This window comes from Triturus cristatus, chromosome 5_2 (genome assembly GCF_964204655.1).
Source record: "Triturus cristatus chromosome 5_2, aTriCri1.1, whole genome shotgun sequence".
Lineage (NCBI taxonomy): Eukaryota > Metazoa > Chordata > Amphibia > Caudata > Salamandridae > Triturus > Triturus cristatus.
Genome location: NC_140588.1, coordinates 918,073,540 through 918,096,258, shown reverse-complemented (window position 1 = coordinate 918,096,258; position 22,719 = coordinate 918,073,540). Strand labels below are relative to the sequence as shown.

The 22,719-nt window shown below is 45.0% G+C and overlaps 1 protein-coding gene and 1 long non-coding RNA gene across 13 annotated transcripts in view; one reads left to right on the top strand and one right to left on the bottom strand.

Moving 5' to 3' along the window:
* Window positions 1-13,152, bottom strand: part of LOC146829432 (uncharacterized) — an 83,512-nt gene extending 70,360 nt beyond the window's left edge. For 5 of the 12 annotated variants that reach the window (XR_014962246.1, XR_014962248.1, XR_014962247.1 and 2 more), the window contains exon 1: window positions 12,981-13,152. Coding sequence is in view for 1 of the 12 variants with exons in the window: in XM_085608117.1 (XP_085464243.1) it covers window positions 12,981-13,137 (157 nt within the window). In the remaining 11 variants the exon portion in view is untranslated. Of the gene's footprint in view, window positions 1-11,780; window positions 12,063-12,395; window positions 12,469-12,980 lie in introns of those variants that run through there. The other 7 variants (XR_014962252.1, XR_014962255.1, XR_014962256.1 and 4 more) reach the window with 6 other exon arrangements.
* Window positions 13,153-13,154: 2 nt separating this feature from the next.
* LOC146829431 (uncharacterized) overlaps window positions 13,155-22,719 on the top strand; it is a 43,434-nt gene continuing 33,869 nt past the window's right edge. The window contains exon 1 of the long non-coding RNA XR_014962257.1: window positions 13,155-13,236. This is a non-coding gene — a long non-coding RNA (uncharacterized LOC146829431). The remainder of the gene's footprint in view (window positions 13,237-22,719) is intronic.

Genomic DNA, 22,719 nt, shown 5'->3' with positions numbered 1-22,719 from the left:
AACCGCCCAGTAGCCAGTCCCGCCCTGAGCGGAGCCCTTGTTTGTTGCAGCACAGGTCCAAAATAATGCAGGTTAATATTTACCTATTGAACCATTAAGCTGCAATTATTACGTTTTGTGGAGGATTTCCGTGCATTTGAGCTGACTCGTGGTGTTTAGTTTGCAAACTCAAACCAAAGGTATTGGTGTGCATTACATGAGCGCCCTGGCTGCATTACACACGGTCCGATATTTTTAGGCACCAGGAGGCCAAGCGTTTGCCTAGAATCACAGGATACTATGCATGAGATATTGAACTGCTTCCCAAGAGAGTTGCCAGATTGAGGGCAAACATCCTCCAACTTGACAGGTTAGATAAAGTGCCTTGTTTCCAGGACCTGCAGCCGGGTGCGACGCTGCCAGCAGACGATAAACTCTGCCACGATGTTCCTGCTGCCCGAGTTATCATGTGATTTTTGCATATCAGCATGGGCATAGGAAGTGTGGGGGACGTGGGGGATATATCCCCCAGATTTTAGAGTGGGGAGATATGGGGGCAAGAGTGGGGGGGCAAATGGACAAAATAATTTTCCCTCTCCCTTCCGTGATTTGCAGGGCCATTAGCAAACCCTGCACTTGACCTGTGACCTGCCTCCAGTCAGAGAGGCCACCCACCATGTGCCCTTTGTTCTGCTGCACCCCTGCATGAATTCCTTCTCACCTCACTACCACAGCTGCCTAAGGTCAGCAGGACCCTTTGAATAACAAGCAAGGTTTGGGAATTGGGAATACATTATTGGTCTAGGCAGCACTACTCATGCAGCAAGTGTTGGATGCCGTCCAAGCCCTTGGACTGGCAATCTACCACTAACCTAGCATTTTTGTTTATCCTTCATCCGTTGATGTTTTTCGGCATTGTCAGTGCTTTTATTGTCCTTATGGTAATGGGTGTTTTCCATCATCCAAGTGCTGGCTGTTTGCTGACGCTCCACTTTATCCACGTCATCCCGCCAGTGATCGAAGTGGGCGGGATTGACAGTATACAGTATTCCCCTACTTTTTAGGTCTCGCCTAGCGATGCAGCGCATGCGCACTGCACGCCTTAGCAAGATCTATTGTTGCCGCTTTCTGTGCCGAAGGGACACAGGAGATGGCACGCGCGGACAGTAGATATGCACACGTACGGACAGGAGATGTGCACTCCGTACGCGTACACATCTCCTGTCCCCGGAGGCTGGCGTTACACAGCAGTGATTTCATTGCTCGTTAACAGCACTTTTTTCTTCACATTAGGCTTTGGCCAAGTCAGCCGCGTGTTTATTTTCGCACCGCGCTTTCACTTGCGAAAATAAACACGCGGCTGCCTTTGCGGTACCATGCTTGTTTTGTGTTGCATTTCTCGTTCTTTGTGAGGCATACCGTCAGTGGGGTTACATAGTTTGCCAGTGAAGCCCTACTTCTTTTTAGGTCTCGCCTGACCCAGCGCATGCGCTGGTCTGGCGCGACTTATTGAGAGGGCTCCAAAAAGTGCTACCAGGCCAGCCTAGAGCTGCAGTGCATGTGCGCGGGCGCTCACGCCGTGCTTGACCATGATTACTTTCACATTCGCGGCCGCTCGTTTACTCTCTTTCTTGTGAGTTGCTCTCCCCTTACACTTGCTCTCCGAGTTGCTTCCCCCACCTAATCCCCTTCCCATTTGGCATGTTTTTGAAATTAATTTATTTAAACCATCCCTACGTTCTATCCCTTGCTGGTGCCACTGAATGGCTGACTCTCCCCGTCCCGTCCACTGTTTTTCCCGGGATATCGCAGGCACCTCAACTCGCTTTATCCGGGAGCTTCCTTTTTCTATGCATTGTCCCCTATACCGCAAGTCACGTGACGAATAATACTGCGCCTAGCAACAGATAAGAGATGTAGCGGTCCTAGTCAGGAGGCCCGGTGACCCCTCTGGAGCTAAGCGGTGTCCAGGCCAGAAGGTCATCCTGCGCCGGCCGCGACCCTTGCCTGGGAATCGAGCGGCGTCCTTCCTCGTGATGAAATCTGAAAATGAATTTAATTTTGCAGTGAATGGCCTCGCGCAGGCAAATGCGGGATCATGACCCAGGCACAAATGTAATGCGTGCATTCCTGCTCCGAGAGCGTAATTCAGCCCTCTGCCCAGCTAATGGCAAAGAAGGGCCTAATGTTAAGATAAGGGCGCAGGTGTGCTGCCCCGCCGGTGCATATATCACAGGTTTGAATGAGAATAGGCCCTGCCTCTGCCAGGGCTCAGAGGCAGTGCTCGTCAAATGCCGTGCAGAGGTTTTTTTTAAGTTTGTGTCACGTTACACGCGATATTTGAGTCTGCGCCAGATTTCCGAGACTGCGCAGCCCAGCAGCAGCCTGCATTTGAAATGCTGTTTTGAAGCTTCTCTCTTGGACACATTAGCTCATGATTTGAGGTTGACACTGTCCCCTGATCCACCTAAAGTTTGGAAGTGCTATTGAGAGATATATTTTCTCGGGGTACATCGCACCCACACAGGTCTATTTTTTCCCCATTCTTCTTAGGGCAACATTAAGTTAGATAACAGCAAGTCTCTGTTATTCAGCAGTGCAATGCCAACAAGCATTGAAAATGCAATAGGTCTCGCCTTTGATTAACTTAAAGCCATTTGCTTTGCTATACAATACCATTAGCAAAGCAAATGGCTTTAACTTAATCAAAGGTGAGACCTATTGCATTTTCAATGCTTGTTATCTTCTCTCTATGAGCAACATTTTTGGCCCAGGGTGGGTAAGTGCACTATTCCTGGAAGGACTGCAATATCTGGTTGATGGCGTGGAGTGGAAAACATTTAATGTGATCCTTTTCAACTGTTTTAATTATTTTAGTTTATAAAATGTGTACCACGGCTCTTGTAAGGATATAAGCAATGGACCTTGAAACAGGTTCTTTCCAGGCCCTGTAGTCATGTCCTGAACTTTTTAGGCAAAATCACTCACTGATTTCTGAATAATGAGTGTAAACATGTTAAGGCGACCATGCTGTTCTGCTTACATTTCGTATCCTTTCATTCCCGATGACTGTTTGATTTTTCCAGGATGTTATTACTTTTTTTCAGGCAGGATATTACTCTTGTCTAGTGCATAATTTGAATTGAGTTGCAGGCCATGTTCCCGCCCTGCAAGGTCTTCTTCGATCTGCAGGCGCAAGCTACAACAGTGACATCATGGCAGAGGGTGTGCCCAGTTAAAATTGCCGTGGATAAGGCTTCTTTTCGGGTGCTTTATACAACAGCCTTTGGAGGAGTTCACAGAACTCTATTCATTTTAATGGCAGGTGGCAGGGCAGCCTGATAGGGAGAATAAGGTAGCGGGTGGTAACAAATAGTCACAACAAGAGGGGGCGGGAAGTAGGAGGGGTGCTGCTGGCTGCTCTCTTTGTTCCTTTCCTCTCGTGTTGTGTCCTTTCACTTTTGAAAGCATTATATAGCTCAAGCGGAGCCTCTGTTTGTTGCAGCACAGGTCCAAAAGAGTGCAGGTTAATATCTACCTATTGTCCCATTAAGCTGCAATTATTACGATTAATGTGATACTTTTCAACTATTTTAATTATTTTATTTTATAAAATGTGTACCACGGCTCTGGGAAGTGGTCTTCTTAAACCATGCTGCTTACGTTTTGTAAGGATATAAGCAATGGACATTGAAACAGGTGCTTTCCAGGCCCTGTAGTCAGGTTCTGAACTTTTTAGGCAAAATCACTCACTGATTTCTGAATAATGAGTGTAAACATGTTCAGGCGACCATGCTGTTCTGCTTACATTTCGTATCCTTGCATTCTCGATGAGTGTTTGATTTTTCCAGGATGTTATGACTTTTTTACTACAATTGGGTTGTAGCTGATGGTAGTGCGAGTTTCTCTCAGTAGGGCACTCTGGCCAGAGCTGCCAGATTTGGAACTAGAGAAGCAGGTTCATCCTTCATGAACAGTCCACCAGACCACTCACCTGACAAAGCATATTCCTGTGCTAGGCGTTAGAAGGCCCTGCCAGACCTTAGAAGCCCTGGTGTCTTAGCACCAGCAGGTGGACCCTAGCTGTGGCAAGTGTTGGTTAACCTTGAAGGCCTGTCCACCACTATCCATACTGAAGTTCACCTCCTGTCTGGCAGGCAGGCAGGCTTACAAAACAGCACACCCTAGAGAGACAGTTACTCTGTCATTGAGGTCACAAGACCCTTGGGGCCAGTCCACCTCACCCGTTGGTACCTCCATTGGCCTTTTTCAGCAGTAGTAGTGCAACTCAACAGGGATCGGCAATGCAGGATTTGCTTGCACACCAAACTAAGTTTGCAAAGTTCATGGTCTCTCTGCTTCATGTACAAGCACTTTTAACATGTGCTACCTGCTTTCGAGCCACTGCAATTATGCAGCAATGGAGGACAAAATATGTCGGAGTGTTGACTAAATTATGCAGCAAAAGCAAGGCTGCAGGGTAATGCAGTACATTTTATGATACTTTATTATTTTGACATTTTTATATATACGAATAGCCTTTGCAAAGATTTTCCCTCATTAGTACCTGTGTAATATACAAATGCAGCAGTGAGAAAGGTGACCAGTCAACCTTTGCAAAGGGCCCTCCACTTCGCAGCAACATAAATCAATTTTGTTTAGTAATTTTTGATCTGTTTGAGCTACAAACATTTTTTTTGTTGAAATTGTTAGATTATGCAGCGCATGCTGTATTATGTGACAAATATGATACAGCCATAATTAAGTGGAAAACATTTGCAAACTAGGATATTTTGACATTCATGTTTGACCTGCTCTTGTGACAAAAGGGAGGAGAAGTGCTGATGACAGACACTGCATGGCTCGGAAACAAATGGCTTGTGATTCCACTTTTAAGCCTATTTGTCTTGTGTATCTATTGGTTGAATTCAATAACTTAATACATTGTAACTGGTCAGTGAAGTGCTGCTCTTTCTGGCCACACCTCTGTCTCCGCCCACAGACCCAAATCTCCGGTTATTCTCAGCCTCTGATTCTCCGCCCACAGTTCTCCTACATTTTTTTCTCCACTTCGACCAAAGCTTCCTGCTTATTGTGTTTTGAATGTCCAAGCCTCACAAACTGAAGTATTATCAGAGCCTGACCGTGGGGTTGAGCACAGCAGTTGCAGATCACAGTTGGCTCAGGTGGGAGCTGTGGCTTGAAATGAGGAATCACAGACTGCATAGGGCACTTTCCCTGTGACTTCCCACTTCACCAATGAAGCCTAGTAAAGGTGCCAGATGACACTGTATCAGGCAAAAAAATGCTATTTGACTTTCCTTAAGCACAATAATGCATTCTAGGATATGTAGTATTGCACTGCATTAGCTTAATCAAGTGGACTAATACACCTGAGAGAAAAGTCAGGAAAAGGGAAAGCCTGACAGCTGTGTCTCTAATGTTACCAGAGGACTCTATAATATCATCAAAGGTAAGCCATGCTTATTCTGGCAGTACCACTCTGAACCCGGATAGAAATAGGAGGGCCCTCTTTGCAGGCATGCCAAGTGGCCCCATTATAAAGTCTATACCAATAATGGCCTGACAATGTTCCCTACTCAAAAGCCCAATTTTCCCACTGAGGCCTGCTGTGCTTGTGTTTGTGAGTCACCAAAAGTGTAAGAGATTTACTCACAGTATTGCACCAACATTTGAAATGTGAGTAGCCCTTATGATCCCAGGGCACCAGTTGGTGTCCCGTCCACCTTTAGAAATCTGAGGCTTGCTAGGGCATCTTATTGATAAAATGTGTGCAAAGTGCTTTAGCACCACATGCCCTCTATGCTATTTCTTTGTGTTTGTCTGTGACAGCTGTGGGTCTTCTTGAATTAGGGAGACTCACGTGGACTTTCAAAGAAAAACTATGCTTTTGAAGACTGTACAAATTAGATTTTTAGCAGAGTGACTTTAATTGTTAAATCTCCAAGTGGAAAAGAATCATAGAAGAGGTCATCAGCCGGTTGTTACTCTTTAGCCAGCAGCCCTTTGCATTCTCGAACTTGTAGTTTTACGCTTTCTTATAGGCATGGACATTGAAATCCAGGCATGCCAAGTACAGTGGGCCAAAAATCCAGAATGGCCTAAAGGGCCTACATTTGACCTGTGGCCAATTGGCAGCTAGGAGTGTCACAGCTCTAGTCATGAAGCTGAGTCCAGGATGACATAGGGATAATGGTTCTCAAAGAATGCAATCTGTGGAATTCACTTGTCAACAAGTGGGGTCAGCATGACTAATTCAGGATTGCATATCGGGGTGCAAACTCAGCAGACAGTTGTAAGTTCAGTACACATCACTGCTGAGGGGCTCATCTGCCGTATTGGGCCCAGTCATGGAGGTCACATCTAATAGACAATGCAAAGTCATCAACGGGCCAGTCACGACATATTCAGACACCTTCATTCAGGGGGACAAAGACGTGCAAGAACCAGTAAAACAACGAGGAAACAGACCTTCCCCATCCACACAATCAGGGTCTGTAATTACATCCCTGTATCCATAAGGACAACCCCAAGGATGCTCCAAGTTAGGAAGGAGCTGAAGATGCATATTTTCAAAGAACACTACATCACAACACAGTAAAGAGTCCACCTCCTTTTGCAGAACCCAGGATCTCCCACCCAGATTCACTTTCTGGTTGGAGTTCTGCCTTTGAACATGTACAGCACTCTGTTGCCTTTCAATTATGTGCGCACTTTAGAAATACCGTCAATGCGAAAAGGATGGCATTCTGTGCAGGCAACAAGTCCTGCCTGTGGAGGCTCTATATTCTTGCATACCAGGGAGGGTACATGGAGGGAGGCATGAATGAGAAAGAGCAGAAGCTGTACACAGTGCAGTTGGCAAGCATGTTTTACTAGTGGAACCCTCCAACAATTCACAGACAAGAGACTGGTAGCTGGTGATGCTCTGACGCAGCATTCACTCTGATGGAAATAGTAATGTAAGCATCCCATCAGAAGTAACAAGGCTAGGAGAAGATATATTAAAATGTGCGCGGATTAACGCCAGAGTCAGTTGTGCTGAGTAAGAACAGTAAACTTGGGAGAAGGTTTTGGGTAGAAAGGGGCTCCGAGATGAGGTTGACCCTGTGGCCCTTATTTTTGGTCATATGTAATGTTTCTGTGCTACGCGATGGGGAAGGAAAAGGCTGGGGCCTTGTGTCTTGCAGAAAGGAGAGAAATTGTGTATCTGCTCTTTAGGCAGGAGATAAAATGCAGAAAGGGTCAGACTAGCCACTCTGGCATTTCCTTCGTGGGCTGCAACCTAAGGATGCTTCATTTAAGCTGGTTGCTGCAGGTGGAGCCCAACCACATTCTTTTTTAGAGACAGGTACATGTTTTAAACCGTCAGACTGTAAAACAGAACAAGAAAGAGAAAGGCATCAAAGGATGCGGGCAGAAGGTGGAAGGGAAATATGGAAAACAGTGAAAAGGAAGAAAGCAAAGATGAGAAAGAACCTGTAGGAGTGAGAAAATGTGAATGGAGAATATGTTGGTGGATAAAAGAGCCAGGAGCCGAAATCGAGTAGACAACCTTGGTATTCAACAACCCAGCTCAGCCACGGATTCCCTCACTACCACCCTTTAACAATGCCCCTTAAGTCTACATTATCACTCCCTCAAATGCATTTAATTAGTTATATAGTGCCGCTCATAGCAGTGTAGAGTGTCTGAGCACTTTACATCACACACACTACACAGAGATAATCAATCATAAGCGTGTAAATCAGTGTATAGGAAATGTTACATAAGACTTAGGTATACAAGGTGCAGGATTTTCATGTCATCCATGCCTGTAGACAGTACAGTTTAAGAGTGCTTGGTTTGGAATTGCACACACTCAGAATTTAAAACGTAACTAATGCCTCTGGGAACAGGGCTCGTGTAGCAGTTGTGGGGCTATGATGCAATAGGCAAGGTTGGAACGTGGGGTCTAGTTTGTGTAAAGATTGTCTAAAGCTCTGGCTACCCTCCTCTGGCTGCCAGCGGAAAACAGGATCACCTGCAAAGCTATGTATTACTGACACAGAATTCTCTAGAAAAGAGGTCCTAGTTATTTCCACCCTATAATAACCTCCTATAGTCCTGTCCACAATCCTTGATCGACGAGATCCCACCTGGTCCGAGTACCGAAATTTAAAAGGGCCAGAATGGGGGCACGATCCTTCAGCTATCAGGTTGCCAAAAAGTGGAATACTTTACCACTGACTCTGAAAGCCGAACCCACTGAAAGCATCTTTCGCAAAGGCCTAAATCCTAGTTATTTCCTCCCTAAATTGGACTCACTGTATGCCTTTTCTTTAATAACCTTTGTTCCCGCTTTTTTAGCTGCTCCCTCTTTCTTTTCCTCTGTTTTTTTTTTAATCCTAGCGCAGGGACACACCGTGTGGTGTAACTAGACGCTTTAATAATGGAATTATTATTATTTATTATCATTAGTTGGTCACGGTCTTGATCGCGGGCTGATCGATGCTTTATATTTTAATGAAGCTTTCTTTTTCTCACAAATATCTGTGTGCCCTTACTTGTGGATATAGGACTTTTCAGTAACACCATGGTTTGGGGTTCTCTTTAATAATCAGAATTGATTTCTATCCAAATGAAACCATTTTCCAACATTAGGATTTCATGTAGGTCTTTGATGGCGGTTAATAGCTCACTGTTCTGTTAGGATTTTAACTTATAAACTGTAAGTAACAAAAGAATCTCTCAGACAAAAGCAGAAATACACTGACCTATTTACATCATATGCACGTTGTAATCTGCATGGTACACTTTCTTTGCAGCAGGCGTATTAACCCACTGTGGCTACCTTACCATGAGTCAAAAATTCCACTAGCCAAACCTTCAATCTCTCTCAATGAAGAACATTAATCACCGGAGTTATGTTAACATTTTTATTGTTGCCTGACAATTGCTGGAGACCAGGAATGCAGCAGCAGGTACTTTTCAAAGCATAATGCACTCGAAAAGATGACGCCCCAACCCGAAGTCGTTGACCTTTGTTTGCTTGGTGCATGAAGAGGCAAGATTCATATACATGTTTTTTCACATTTGGTCTAATTACTATGTGAATGTAAATACCAATAAAGCATACTTGCAAACTGTGACTACATGCCTGCCTTTTTCAATATTTCACTTCAAAACTATGCGATTGTATTTGTTTAACGGGCGTACGGTCTCACACAACGGGTAATTTGTATAGGGTAACTGGAAAGCCCAGAAGGTTGTCCCTGTCCCCCCCTCCCCCCCCCCCCCCCAGAATGTTAGTGTCTCCTATGCTCCTGCATAACAGCACACACCTAGGCACTAACCAAGTGGAAGTTGAGTTCGGTTGGCAAGGTCCAATAAGCACATTTTTTAACTTTGACCAGGTCGCTTGCCGCAGACGTTTTCTATATTAAAAACATTTTTGCAAGACAGCTTTCTTGATAAACGTTTTTGTGTTTTTTTAGTTCTGCAAGCAGTAATCTTGTCAAATGTTTTCACAAGTTGTTTGCATCTTTAACAATACTTTCCAACATGCTGGAGTGTTAGAAGAACATTTTAAACTTTCTGTAGTTGAGGAAGGAAGACCTTGGCAACTTGCCCTTTGTCGTCTGCTGGAGGGCACTGAGTGACAGAGGGCCCCCATACACATGGTTGCAGCTCAGCGTGCTGGTCGCTTTTGTCTATAGTAGGACCATAAGTCCGCCTTTGTCCCCTCAGCACTGCTGCGGTAGGGCCTCTCCCCTCCTACAACGGTGCAGGACCAATGGGTCCAAAGAGATTCCGCCTTGGGGCCGGAAACAGCCAAGCTGGCACACACAGACTCCCCCGTGGCACACCTTCGAAGGGCTTCGGGGGTTGCTGGTGTGCAGATTCAAGAGACTCAAACAGCGCGTAGTGCTTTTTTCAATTGTATTTTCCTTGAACCCTCTGTTCGCCTCGTGTGCTACATGCATACATATTTTTACAGTAGAGAACTATAGTCGCCGGAACCTCCACATTCTTTCCATTTATAATCAAAAATGGAAAATAAAGTTGTCAGCTCAAGCACTCTTTGTCTATGAGACTTTCCATTATCTTCCTCGCCCCCTTGAACACGAGCAGCGCTTCCTATCGCTCGATCTGCTTCGTGATCACTGTTGAGCTCCGGTGTTTGTTTCAGTTTAATGCTGGCAGTGTGCGTTTATATGGCAACGGAGATGAGATCAAACTCTGCCATAATCTGACTATAAACGAGAAGCTTCATGAATTGAAAATAGCAGAAGGCAATGTGGACTGAGAAGGGGACTTCTCATGAGGAATGCAGCGGCCCCTGTCTTCGCAGGAAGGAAACTGCAGCTTAGCAACTCTCGTGTGTCACGCAGCCAGCCACCCAGCTCTCAACTAGCCTAGCAGTTACTACAGTGCGGACCTGATTGGTGGTTTATACATGAGAGTCATCATGAGAGGTGGAAAGCACATTTCTAGGTCTAACTAGAGAGTTTTAGAAGTCTGAAAAGACCTCATGTGCGTACACAATATACACTATACAAGAGGCTCTTGTGTCCACTCAGGTATGATAGCACCGCAAAGCTCCCCAGCTCCTGGTGTACACACTGATTCTGTTGAACTAATCAATATTTCATTGTGCAGAAGAACCCACCTAGCAAAAACCCTTTCTGTTGGTCCAGTTTGTGCACTTCTCAAGCTTGCGATGTAGCACTTACACCCAACTTTTACACCCCACCTCTTTCAAATGTCACCAATTGCCACTGCAGTCAGTCGATAGGGGGGTGCGGCTTCTGCTTCATCTGTAGTCAGAGCCTGCGGGTCCCGCTTCAGGCTGTGCTTCCTCCTGTTCTGGAACCTGGATCCACCAGGTGGTTTTTGAGAGCCCATAATGCACCAAGTCTGCATCCAGCCAGCCTGCACCGCCCGTCTGTCCTCTGTGTTCCCCACTATTCTCTACAGCTTTGCCTTGGATCTTGGTTCTTGCAGGTTTGATTTCTCCCCCGAGTGCCCCAGGCAGGGGGCTTCAAACTGGGGGTTGGTCCCCCAAAGGGGGGGGCTCAAGTGATCTAGAGGGGGCACCTGGTTCTGGCTAGAAGTATTTTTATGCTTATAACAGTGCTTTGTTTTAAGAACAAACAATGAGCAACAGCCACTATGTAAGGAGCGATCACTAACATCTTTTGTCATTTATATCCCAGCTGGGAGCACGTGTTACAAGGAAAGGGGATTCCAAATATTATTTTTAAACCCCCCCATTTCTAATAATCACACTGTGGATACTTTTATCCACAGTAAGACCTGCCTGGCCCGAATAGTATGTTGGACGTCATGTATTTGATCGCATTTTTAAAACGGTAACAGAACTTAGCTGCAATGCTGAAATAATCTATACCTAATGAAGGGGGGAAAAAGAGCTAATATTTATAGAGGTCCTGTACCCATGCTCCTCAATAAGTGTATGTGAGACATTTTAAAGGTAACCAGTTCCTCTCTTATAGTATATTAGGCATATACGTGCAAGCTATCACTGCATGCCTGACACTCTATGTCGCTGGGAGATCTGAATTTCAGATCATGTTGCCCTCACACACCTTTTTAGGGGTGTCATGCTTCATCATAGGGCGCTCCTCGTCGGACCGGCGCTGCAATGTCCAACGGGCCTGGTGGCTACTTTGGCGGAGTTCTTTTGATCTGTAAAACGCCGTATGAAAAGGGTGTATATGGGCAATCAGCATTATGTGTAGTAACATGAATGAGTGATGTAAAAAAGGCTCAAGATCTATTGAATTTTCGTTTATTCAGTATTGGAGCTGGGTCTCAGCAAAAACAGTGATGCCACCAGCAGGGCTTGAGGTACCAAGGTGGCAAAAATGGAGTGTATCAGGTCGACATGTTCCGTGTCATAAATGCTCCAGGTACGAGCGACACTTCTTCAGGACCTATGATGTATGCTGATGGATCCCCATGTGATGCGTCATGCAAAAAAGCCTCCAGAGTCGGAAGAGGTAATAGGATGAAAGGGGAATCCCGAATAGGGACATCACCCTTCCTTTCCTTTCCACCTAAGTCACAAGGGAGACAAAAGGGGAGGGGGCGGATGGGGAGGACAAAGAGAGGCGACATAAATGAGTACAGTTCAAAGAAGACGAGTGCTTCAATTAGAAGTATGACATCTGTTTTAAAATAATTAAAGTGATAAGGCTGGAAACCTCTTCACAGCCAATAGGATATAATCCGCTATAGATATATAGTGAAAAAGCTAACATTAAGTAGTTCATATGCATATAACAAACACCTTAAAAACAGACACCAAAAGACCACCCAGTCTGAAGTGATAATCCAAGCTAGGTGATACCATAGCTTTTCAGAAACACCAAAAGAGGTGTAATTCTTACCTTAATTAAGGCAGCGGGGTAAACCACATGGAGGAAGGGGGGGAGTCAACTCAATATACTAAAAGGTTGCCGACTAAAAACAAGGCAAAAAGAAGGAAGAAAGAAAGAAAGAAAGAAAGGCAGAGAGACAACCATTAGAAATACTTCCCAAACTAGGATAATGATGACAACCTAATCTAGAATGGTGTCCATCACTAGAGATAAATATGCTCTAAATGAGCGCTGTAGGTAGCGTGTAGGAGTCCGTCAAAACCAGTGGCAACAAGCACAAGGTAACAAGATGTGGTAACCGGGACCCATGATATAGAGAGGGGAGACTCACCGAGGTTAACGGCGACTCTAGGAGTGTAAAAGGACACCGAAAATGACATATGAGGGCAATTCAGAGATCTATACACGGAAAGCGAGACCACTCGAACGTAGAGCGGAATCGGGACCTGAATAAAACCGGCGTGCCAAAAATACAGATATATGGGGCCGGCAGTGTGTCCCAAAGCGAACATTGGCACATAACATAATGCATACTATGGGAACTATAGCATGGGTTATGCGGTGGAACCGTGCTCGAAGATCAGCAACACTCACCGACTAGCCCGAGGGCAAACGCTCCTCTGTCAGGTATCCGCCGTATCCTCTGTATGTGTATGCTGCAGTGGCCGCCATAAGTATAGATGGAAACACGGAACGCGACCCTGCGTGAGAGGGGCGCGATGACGGAATAGGGGGCGTGGTTGCCTGCCATCTTAGCCCCTGATCATTGCCTGACTGTGTTGAAATAGAAGAGGGTGGACGGCAGGAATAGGAAGACACAACATAACAAACGATGTGTCTAATAAGAAAGGTATTTATTAATAAGCAATTCATCGCTGCCTTAATGTGAAAGCGTGGCATTAGAATTAGTAGGTGAACAATGGGCGCCTCCGCAAATGCGAGTGCGTAGTCAAAGTTGGACGTGGGGTTATACGTTTGCATGTCCTCGAGTCACTGCCGGTAGCACGTGAAATCGTGTGCGAGGAAAAGATATAAAATATATAAAAAAATATATAGATATATAATATCTCATATGGGACGTGTATGAGAGAGGGGTAGATGAGAAACACCTCATACCTTAGGTATGCAGATATATTGGAGGCAGACTACGAATTAGTCATGAAAACAAGAAAGTGTCAAAAAGTATGTATGATGCAGCGGTGTATGAAGTAGTTGTAAATAATACTTTGTCATGTAGTGTAGGGAAAAGGTTAGTACACGACAGACATGGTTAATACACGAATCGTATATTGTTCCGAGTTGATGTGGAGCCATAATATGACTTAGTGGTCGGTCCGCATCTCAGACCAAGGAATAGCATCGTTCAATCCCTTCTTTTGAGTGGAAAGACGGAAAATACACCTTTGTTCTGTCTCAAACAGTTTACCAGTTGACCAGTTGGTATTGCTTTTAATTATTGTCCATACCATCTCATCTGCCCCATGAGGGTGGGACAGGAAATGGGTACTCATTTTTGTTGATGATCTACCGCATCGTATGTATGTTGCTGCGGTGCTCCATTATCCTGGTTTTAACGGGGCGCGTAGTCATACCCATGTATTGTAAATTGCAAGGACACTTGATAAGATATACACAGTTCTTTGTGTTGCAGTTTGTATGTGACCTCTGTACCCCAGTCTTTCCTTCTTCCAGGTGGAGTTCCTTGGTAGTCCTGGTAAAGGGACAAACTCCACACTGTCCACATGGGTAATGTCCCTGCACAGGGGTTGTGTTCCAGAGGGTGCCTTGTATGCTTAAATAATCTAGACATGTTTAAATATTGCAGATTTAATAGAACAATTGTGAACATTTCTTGGGGGGTCCTGATAATTATTTCCCCACTGGGAGGGCGCAGCATTAAAATGTTTGAAGACCACTTGCCTCAGGGTATTGGGGTAACATCGCCAGCACTGCCCGGCTGTCATGTACAGTCATTCACATGATGCTTCCCTGATTGACCCTCGGGTGAACACGCCTCATGAGAGTGCGGCCATCGTGCATGCCTGCACTTTGGCTCCCCACACGGATTTGACTGAGGTTTGAATTTGTTTTTGGAGTCAGACATTCTGTTTTGGCTCTCCTAATTATTTTGATATACTTGGCACAAGTGTACTGAAATAGATTTGGTCCGATTGACAATTAAATCTCGTCTCCAATTGTGCTCTGGTTTTTTGCATTGCTGCCTTAATAGCACCACCCCTATTGGAAACCCTGGTTCTGAAGGTCAGAAACGGGGGTGGTATAAATGCATCTTGTGGTCTATTAAGTCTAGAATGTTTTTAACCAAGAATCATAATTATGATTGTAATTTAATGTGGTGACATCTCCACATCTTAAGTGGTCTTACTCCATGGTTTGCCTTGAACCCCTAATTGTAAGTTAATATATTTTGATTGAATCCTTGATTCGCATGCCGCTGCATATCTCGCCTCCTCTATGTGATCAGTATTTTTAGTCGATTCTCCATTTCATTTTGTTAGGTCACTTAATCGAGTGCTGTATAGAAAATCAACAGCACAACAAAACACAACAAACAATCCTCAGGGCATTTACATCCATCCTCAGTGGGCCTGCTATCGAGGGCGCATATGTGTCCTTCATATGTCTTTTGCATCCTCCATAGAGCGTTCTCTTGCACGTCACATTTCAGTGCAGAAAGGTCGGTGGGATGCAGTGGTCGAAGTGGGGAAAAAAAAGTAGGGGAACTGTGGGCGGAGACTCAGGGGGCGGGAATAACCAAAGGATTGGATTAGTGGGCGGAGTCAGAGGTGTGGCTAGAAATAGCAAAACATACCAATTTTTGAACGTTTGGCATTTCACTGACCAGTTACAGCTTATAACGTTATTTAATTCAAAGAATCAATAAACATGTTTATTTGAGGTTTAATATATAAGTTGTTTATATTTAATTCATTTACAATGTGGGACATGTTTCCAATCACAGAATATTCCAAATACTCTTATAAGTGGAATCATAAGCCATTTGTCTCCGAGCCATGCAGTTTCTTTCATCTGCACTTCTCCTCCCTTTTTCTAACCATTTCTGAACATAAAATTCAGGTTTAAATTCTATGACAGGTGGCCCCACGATATTTATGAACATTGTAGAAGACAGACGATTGATTGATATTCTGTTCCGCAGTGGTGTGAGCACATCATTCATTATACCAAAGCCCGTTCACATTCAGCAGTTGAGGTACAAAAGGTGTTTATAATGTGCATTAATGGTTTCAGGCTTTCAGAGATGCAATTTTTATTTTGTTTGTACTCTCTGAAACCAAGGATGTACTGCCTGGTATCAAATACATGCAACCTGCTTCAAAGGTTTTGTAATTCTCCCTCACCGTATAAGATGTCTACTGGATCTGGCCAATAAACTGGTTGTAGGAGTTTCATTCTATGTACTAACTCTTTGTATTCTATTTCATCATTGTTTGTGGTTGTGCATCTAGAAACATTTGATGCATTAGACATTGTCATCCTTTTTCTCAGGTTATTTGCTAAGCTCCTAAAGAACTGTGCCCTATTGATGCTAACACAGCCTTTGTTCTGTTGCAGTCCTACACCAGCAAACTGCATCCGTTCAGCAGCATCTAATGCAGTTGTAGCAAACAAAGGGCCCAGGTGCATCAGCCATTGATTCAAACACTAAAATCTGCATCTGTATTGAACGATCGGCCTCATATATGGTCATATCACGCCGCTGCAGCCTTCTGGATAGGTCACCCAATTCTGTGAGAGCATCATATAAAATGCCCATATTTTCAACAAACACCAGGGAGGTTAATAAACGGTTTAAACCAGCATATTTCCTCTGCTCAATGTCACTCCTCGTTGAGTCTTCGGAAGATTCCATGAAATGTTTAATAAGTCCTTTGTAGTTATTCCAAACAGCTCTCACAGATCTTTCACTTGTGGACACCCAACGTACATCTAGCACCTTTCCAATTGCCAGAAGTCTTACTTCTACCTCCAGAGCACATTCCCCAAGCTCTCTCTGATTTTTCGGAGAGGCATGGTAGGTGGTATATAGTTTATCCCAAAAAAATTTGAGCTGATTAATGCCTGCGACTTCTTTACAAACATCACCCACAGCAAGCTCCAGCTTGTGGTTAGCACAGTGCCATACACTCAACTGTGGATATTTCAGTTTCAGAAGAGTTGCCACACCAGATTTCCTACCTATCATATTGGAAGCACCATCTGTTACAAGCTGAACCAAATGACTTTTTAAATACTCATCAGTAAAACCGTGTCTCTAAGCATGCAAGTAAGGCATCTAAGATTAGATCTGCTGCTGTGCTTGGCAACTCAACAAGGTCCAAGAAAAATGTCAGTGGCTCATTGTGTTTATCAATACATGCTCTTACACAGATAATTAGTGTGGTCAATTTACTATTTGTGAGCTTAGGGACATATTTATGGGAATGGTGGCGCAGGGCAGCACAGCAAGTTACTTTGCTGCGCTGCCCAGCGTCACAGGGAAAGGGCGGGAATGTGCCGTATTTATCCAATATGGTGCATTCCGGTCTTTTCCTCCAGCACTGGCGCCATTTCGACAGCCTAGCTTCAACGCAGGCACACTTGCCCCATGGTGCAAGGGTGCCGCCTTTGCATGCAAGATTGTTTTTAAACAATCTTGAGAGGCTTTTTCATCCTTCTATGTGGGCTGCAGAATAAAGCACAGTTTGAAAGAGGAAAAAGCAAGGAGAAATAGATATTTCTCCTAGTTATGCCTCCTCTGGGGCAGCGCAAGATTTTGCCGCATTCCCAGGATTACAAGTCCTTGTAAATCTATGAATGCGTCAAAAACCGTGGGGGTTGTGTGGGAGACTTTTATTATTGCAGGAAAACTACTGCGTGACAAAGCCACTGCTGCTCTAGGGTGTGCTGCTTTGTAGACCTGCCCGCAAGACTGGTGGTGAACCTGGGTATGAATTGTGGTGGACAGGGCTTCAAGTTTACCCAACTGGCCGCCGGTAGGGTTCACCTGCTGGTGCTAAGAGACCAGGGCTTCTACGGTCTAGTGGGGCCTTCTAAAGTCTATCATGGGTGCTCCCTCAGGAGTGGTCTGATGGACAAGGCATGAAGGCTGAACCAGGTTCCCCAGTTCCAAATTTGGTAGCTCTGGCCATAATGCCACATCCTATCCCCACCGAGCACCCTTCTGCCCCACTGAGTGAAACTCGCACTGTCTTCACCTACAACCCAATTCTGCCCCATTATAAGCACCTGGATGGGACTCATTTCAAATTAGGCAGTGCCTGAAAAAAAGTAAGAACATTCTGGGAAAAGCAAATACTCATAGGGAATGCAGGATTATGTAAAGCATGCAAAATATAAGCAGGAACGACATGTTACCTTAACGCTTTTACTCTTGTTCAGAAATCAATGAGTATTTTTTGTCTCAAACATTGAGGACATGAATATAGGGCTCCTCCTGTACACATGTGTTAAGCAGGGCTCAGAGACAAAGGAACTCTTCAAGAGAATCTGATCTGACTCACGGAAACCCACAAGGGCTCCTTCTTATCCACAAATTGTGCACTCTTGATTGTCAGCACCAGGATGCCTGTTAGGTGAAAGTGCGCTTTACAAGTGAGATAAATAAATAAATAATTCTTATTCATGTCAGCCAGCTAGCTGCTCAAACATAGTATAGCACATATGTATTCAAGTGTCCTGCAAAGAAGAATGAGTGCGAGTAAGTAAATGTGGGTGTGAATGATTGAGTGCCTGAATGTAACTGAGCATGAGTGAAAGAGTGTATGTCGATGAAAGTGAGAGAAAGTGAGTGAGAAGGAGTCACGTAGAGTAAGTGAAACTGTAAGTTAGAATGAGGTAATCAGAGTAGGAAAAAGTGGTGAGACTGAGTGAGTGAGAATTTGATACCGAATGTTGAAGAGTGAGTGCAAGTGAGCAATTTTGAGTAAAAGGGAAAGTAAATGAGAATGAATAATGGGGGTAGTGAGCCTGAGTGAGATAACATGTGAGCAAGCAGGACAAAACACAGGCCTTGGCAAAGTGGAGGTAAATATTTACTTATGGGAGGAACATATTGTGTATCTTGAAAAAAAATGTGGTCAACTCCTGGGGATGTTGTCCTGGCACAGTAATGGCTTTTGAGAGAATTTGTGTAAAAATGGGGTGTTGAAAATAAAATGCAGTATTTGACCCTATAGTTTTTTTTTCAAAATTATCTTGGGAGTAGCAACACCCAGACTGCAAATCCTCCGGGCCCTCCTTTATCTCTTCTTAGTCTTACAAGGCCCAGTAAATCGCACTCTTTTCCAAATCTCTTTCTAAATATTATCACTCTCAAAAACTGTTTTTTCTATGTAATTTTCCTTTGATGGGAAGAGGAGGTTTCTGAGGTGGTAGTATCAGGCAAGTGACACTACTTGGGCTCCCTCTGTTCGAGCCTTCATGGAGGATCCCTCTTCATTGCTACCTCCACCTGACCTCAGACTCCGCAACGCACTCCCTTACAGGCTTGATTATCCACTACTCCTCTCCAGTGCACCTTATCTCACAGCTGACCTTGGGCCCCAGCCCCATATCAGGCACCATCGGGCTCCACTTTCATTTTTCCCGGTAAAAACATTAGTAAAATCACCTTCAAACTTAAAACATTGAATATAGCAGTAAATATAATTAGCACATACTTTAAAGTATGTTCCACAGTAGCCCTTATGACCCGACTGCTAATTAAATAACCAAAACAGAAAGGCCATGACAAGGCCGGCTTTAGGCCATGACAAGGCCGGCTTTAGCGCTGATGCGAAAGTCTTTTTTGGCGCAACACCAATAATCACTGCCATACGCCACAAGTGCTCCTCATCTCCCCATAGCCCCTCCCCCTCATGACCTCCTCCTCGGATTCCCTCACTGCCACCCTCCACCAGTGCCCCTCATTTCGCTGTAGCCCCTCCCCCTCATGACCTTCTCCTCAGAATCCCTCACTACCATCCTCCAGCAGTGCCCCTCATCTCTCCCTAGCTCCCCCCTCCCCCCCATGACCTCTTCCTCGGATTCCCTCACTGCCACCCTCCAACAGTGCCCCTCATCGCTCCATAGCCACTCCCACTACCTCCTCCTCGGATTCCCTCACTGCCACCCTCCAACAGTGCCCCTCATCTTTATGTAGCCCCTCTCTCATATGCATTTCATTTGTTGTGTAGCGCTACTCATATCAGTGTAGTGTGTGTCAGTACTTTACACCACGCACACATTATACAGAGACAACGAATCATACAAGTATGTAAATCAGCCTACAGGGAATGTCACATAAGCCAATGAGGATTACAAGGTGTATGAATCACATGTCATCCATACTGGTGGGCAGTTATTTTAAGAGGGTTTGGTCTGGAGAAGCACAAACTCAGGATTTAAAGAGTACTCCAGTGGTTAGGTGTTGGCTTTACTGATAAAAATGTATATCTGCCCAAAGATACTCATTTTAGCAACATTAGAATAATGAAAGACTGGGGAAGTTCTAACTAAATCACAAAACAAAAAACGCGAAGTTCTAACTATATCATTCAGGTTTGCATGCAGCTCTTTGATGACAGTTCATTGGTCACTGTCCTATGTTAGGATTGTAACTTCTGAACTGCACGTAACACAAGGATCTCTGTCACAATGACAGTAACCCACTGAGCTTCCACATAAAATACAGTTCATCTGCACTTAACTACTAACAGAGAAATGATTGCTCTCCAGCAGGATCATTAATACCCAGCGTTATCTGGGCATTTTTTTATTGTCCTATTGTTGTTCTGCATCAGCCATGATAACGATAAAAACGGATTAAATGAAGCACACACAAAGTACATGTCCTGCTGCGCCTGTGCAGAATTTAAAAAGAAAAAACAAATAGTGACACATTCTCCTACCTACTCCATTAGTCAATCTTAGTGTCGCAGCCTGAAGTGATGAGCAGCTGCAGGGGTTGGGAAAGGTGAATCAAAATAAACAAACTTCTTTTCTCCTGCGCTGCGTAGAAAAAGAATATCCACGCAGCAGGACAGTAGGCAAAGGTTACCGCAGCCAAAGAAAGGATTTCTCGCCTTTCGCCATGCCCCTGTTGGAGATGAAGGTGTGAAAAAATAAACAAAGCCTCGTTAACATGTAAATGGTCTTTTAAAGACCTGTGAAGTACTCAGGTACGGCTGCGATAATCTCTGAAACTGTCTGTGTGTGCGCGCCCGGGCTTTGAAGCACTTTGAGCCCCATGGCATTTCGCGCCTGCCTTCAAGCCCTTACTAGAACCGGGCCTGAATTAGGGCAGTCCCGGGACGCTTTTTTTAAATCAAGAAGTAGGGGAACGGACTAGCATAATTTTTAAAAGTAGGGGCACGCCGTGCCCTTCCGTCCCCCCCCACTTCTAACACTGGTGGGATGTCAAAGTGAGGGATGGGAATAAAGGTGTCTTCTGAGTATTAGTGAGGCTCTGTCTTTGCAAGGCTTCATTGCCAAGAGATCTCATTCTATGTTTTTACCATCATTATGTAAACACGATCTGCTCGATTTTCGTGTCTGTCTGCCAAACACAGATTTGATGGAACGTGACAATCATGAGTGTGAGAAACACACAATGTATGTCCCACGCGTACCCCTAACCTACCTGGAGATAATGTGCACCAGGCATCTAACAATGCAAATGTATTTATTGTTGTGAGTTCAGGCAGCCTTTCCCCACAAATGCGCCAACACACAAGAAATCCAAGCTGCTATTTTCAAAATGCTTTTTTCCAAGCTAAGTTTAGTGCAGGAAAAATGAAACAAGATACATGCAGAAATCAGTAAAATCATAACGAGACAGTAAGCAATAAATGAATATACTATGAAGCCAGGCAACATGTTATATATGATGGGTTTTTATGAATGTTTACATGCTTAATCTTTGAGCATTAAAACTATTTCAATAGAATCAACATATGTAGTCATTACTGAACTTCATAAGTTCACGGAGTATTTGCGCTTCTCTTGTGTGACATGTATGCAGAGAAGTGAGCCTTCAGTCGGGACTTACTCACGCAGGGTGGTATGGGCAGCCACAAAGGTGACCTTAAGGGCCTAACTCATGGAGGATGCTGCCATACCCAACAAACAGATGGCACCTTGTCAGACTGAACTGGAGGAGCAGGTGGCCTCCCTCGCCCGCTTATACTCCTCCCACCCCACACTGCCAAACCTCCGCCATTTGGAACAGGTGCAAATGGCTCTCAACGGCCTCTTTACATCCAAAGCTGAATATTCCGTCCAACATCTGAAGGGGAGCCGCTACGAGCAAGGAGAGAAGTGGGGTCATCTACTGATAGCTCAACTGCAGCAACGGGAGTCTGCCATGGCCATCCCTGCCATCCACACTGTGGGTGGGGAAGTCCTCACCCACGTCTAGGATATAGTCAAAGAGTTTGCGACATTCTACAAGGCGCTGTACACCCTGGAGGAACCAGCCAGTGATGAACGGGTGGCCGCCTCCTTGGAGATCGTGGACCTACCACACCTGTTGGACAAGGGTAGGGAGCTCCTATCTGGAGAGATTAGCAAAGAGGAGATCGCAATGGCCATCTCCAAATTACCCTACCATAAATTCCCAGGAGAGGATGGCTTCCAAGGAGAATTTTACAGGTGGCCAGGAGAGGAGGTGGTCACCTCCCTGCATTCTGCCTTACAGGAGGTGGAACAGACGGCTGCTTTGGGGCCCCTCTCTAACAGGGCAGTGATTGCAGTCCTGCTCAATCCTGGTAGGGACCCTTTACTCTGCGGCGGCCACAGACCTATTTCACTTTTGAATGGCAATATCAAACTCCTCTCCAGCATTCTGGCAGCACGACTTGGGAATGTAATACCCTCCCTGATTCACCACACGCAGGTCAACTTTGTGTCTGGCGGCTCTTCTAGGAACCATCTCCCATACCCTCTGGGCTGCCAAGGACCTGCCGGTCAACGCAGTGGCCCTACCCTAGACACTGAGAAGGCATTTGACTGCATTGAGCGAGGATACCTCTTTGCCACCATGCAACGGTTCGATCTGGGTGAGCAATTTATAGCTAAAGTACAACTGCTGTCTGATTGCCCAATGGTCAACTGTGGGGGGTTCCTCTCTGACCCCTTGCAGATCCAAAGGGGCACCCGTAAGAGTTGCCCACTCTCCCCCCTCCTGCTGTAAGCCCTCTCAACTCAAATACCTGGGGAAACTGGTTAACAGAGGGTTGGATGGAATGGTCACGGATAATCTGGACCCTTTGATTGCCCAGATGAAACTAGACTTTGAGAAGTTGTCCCT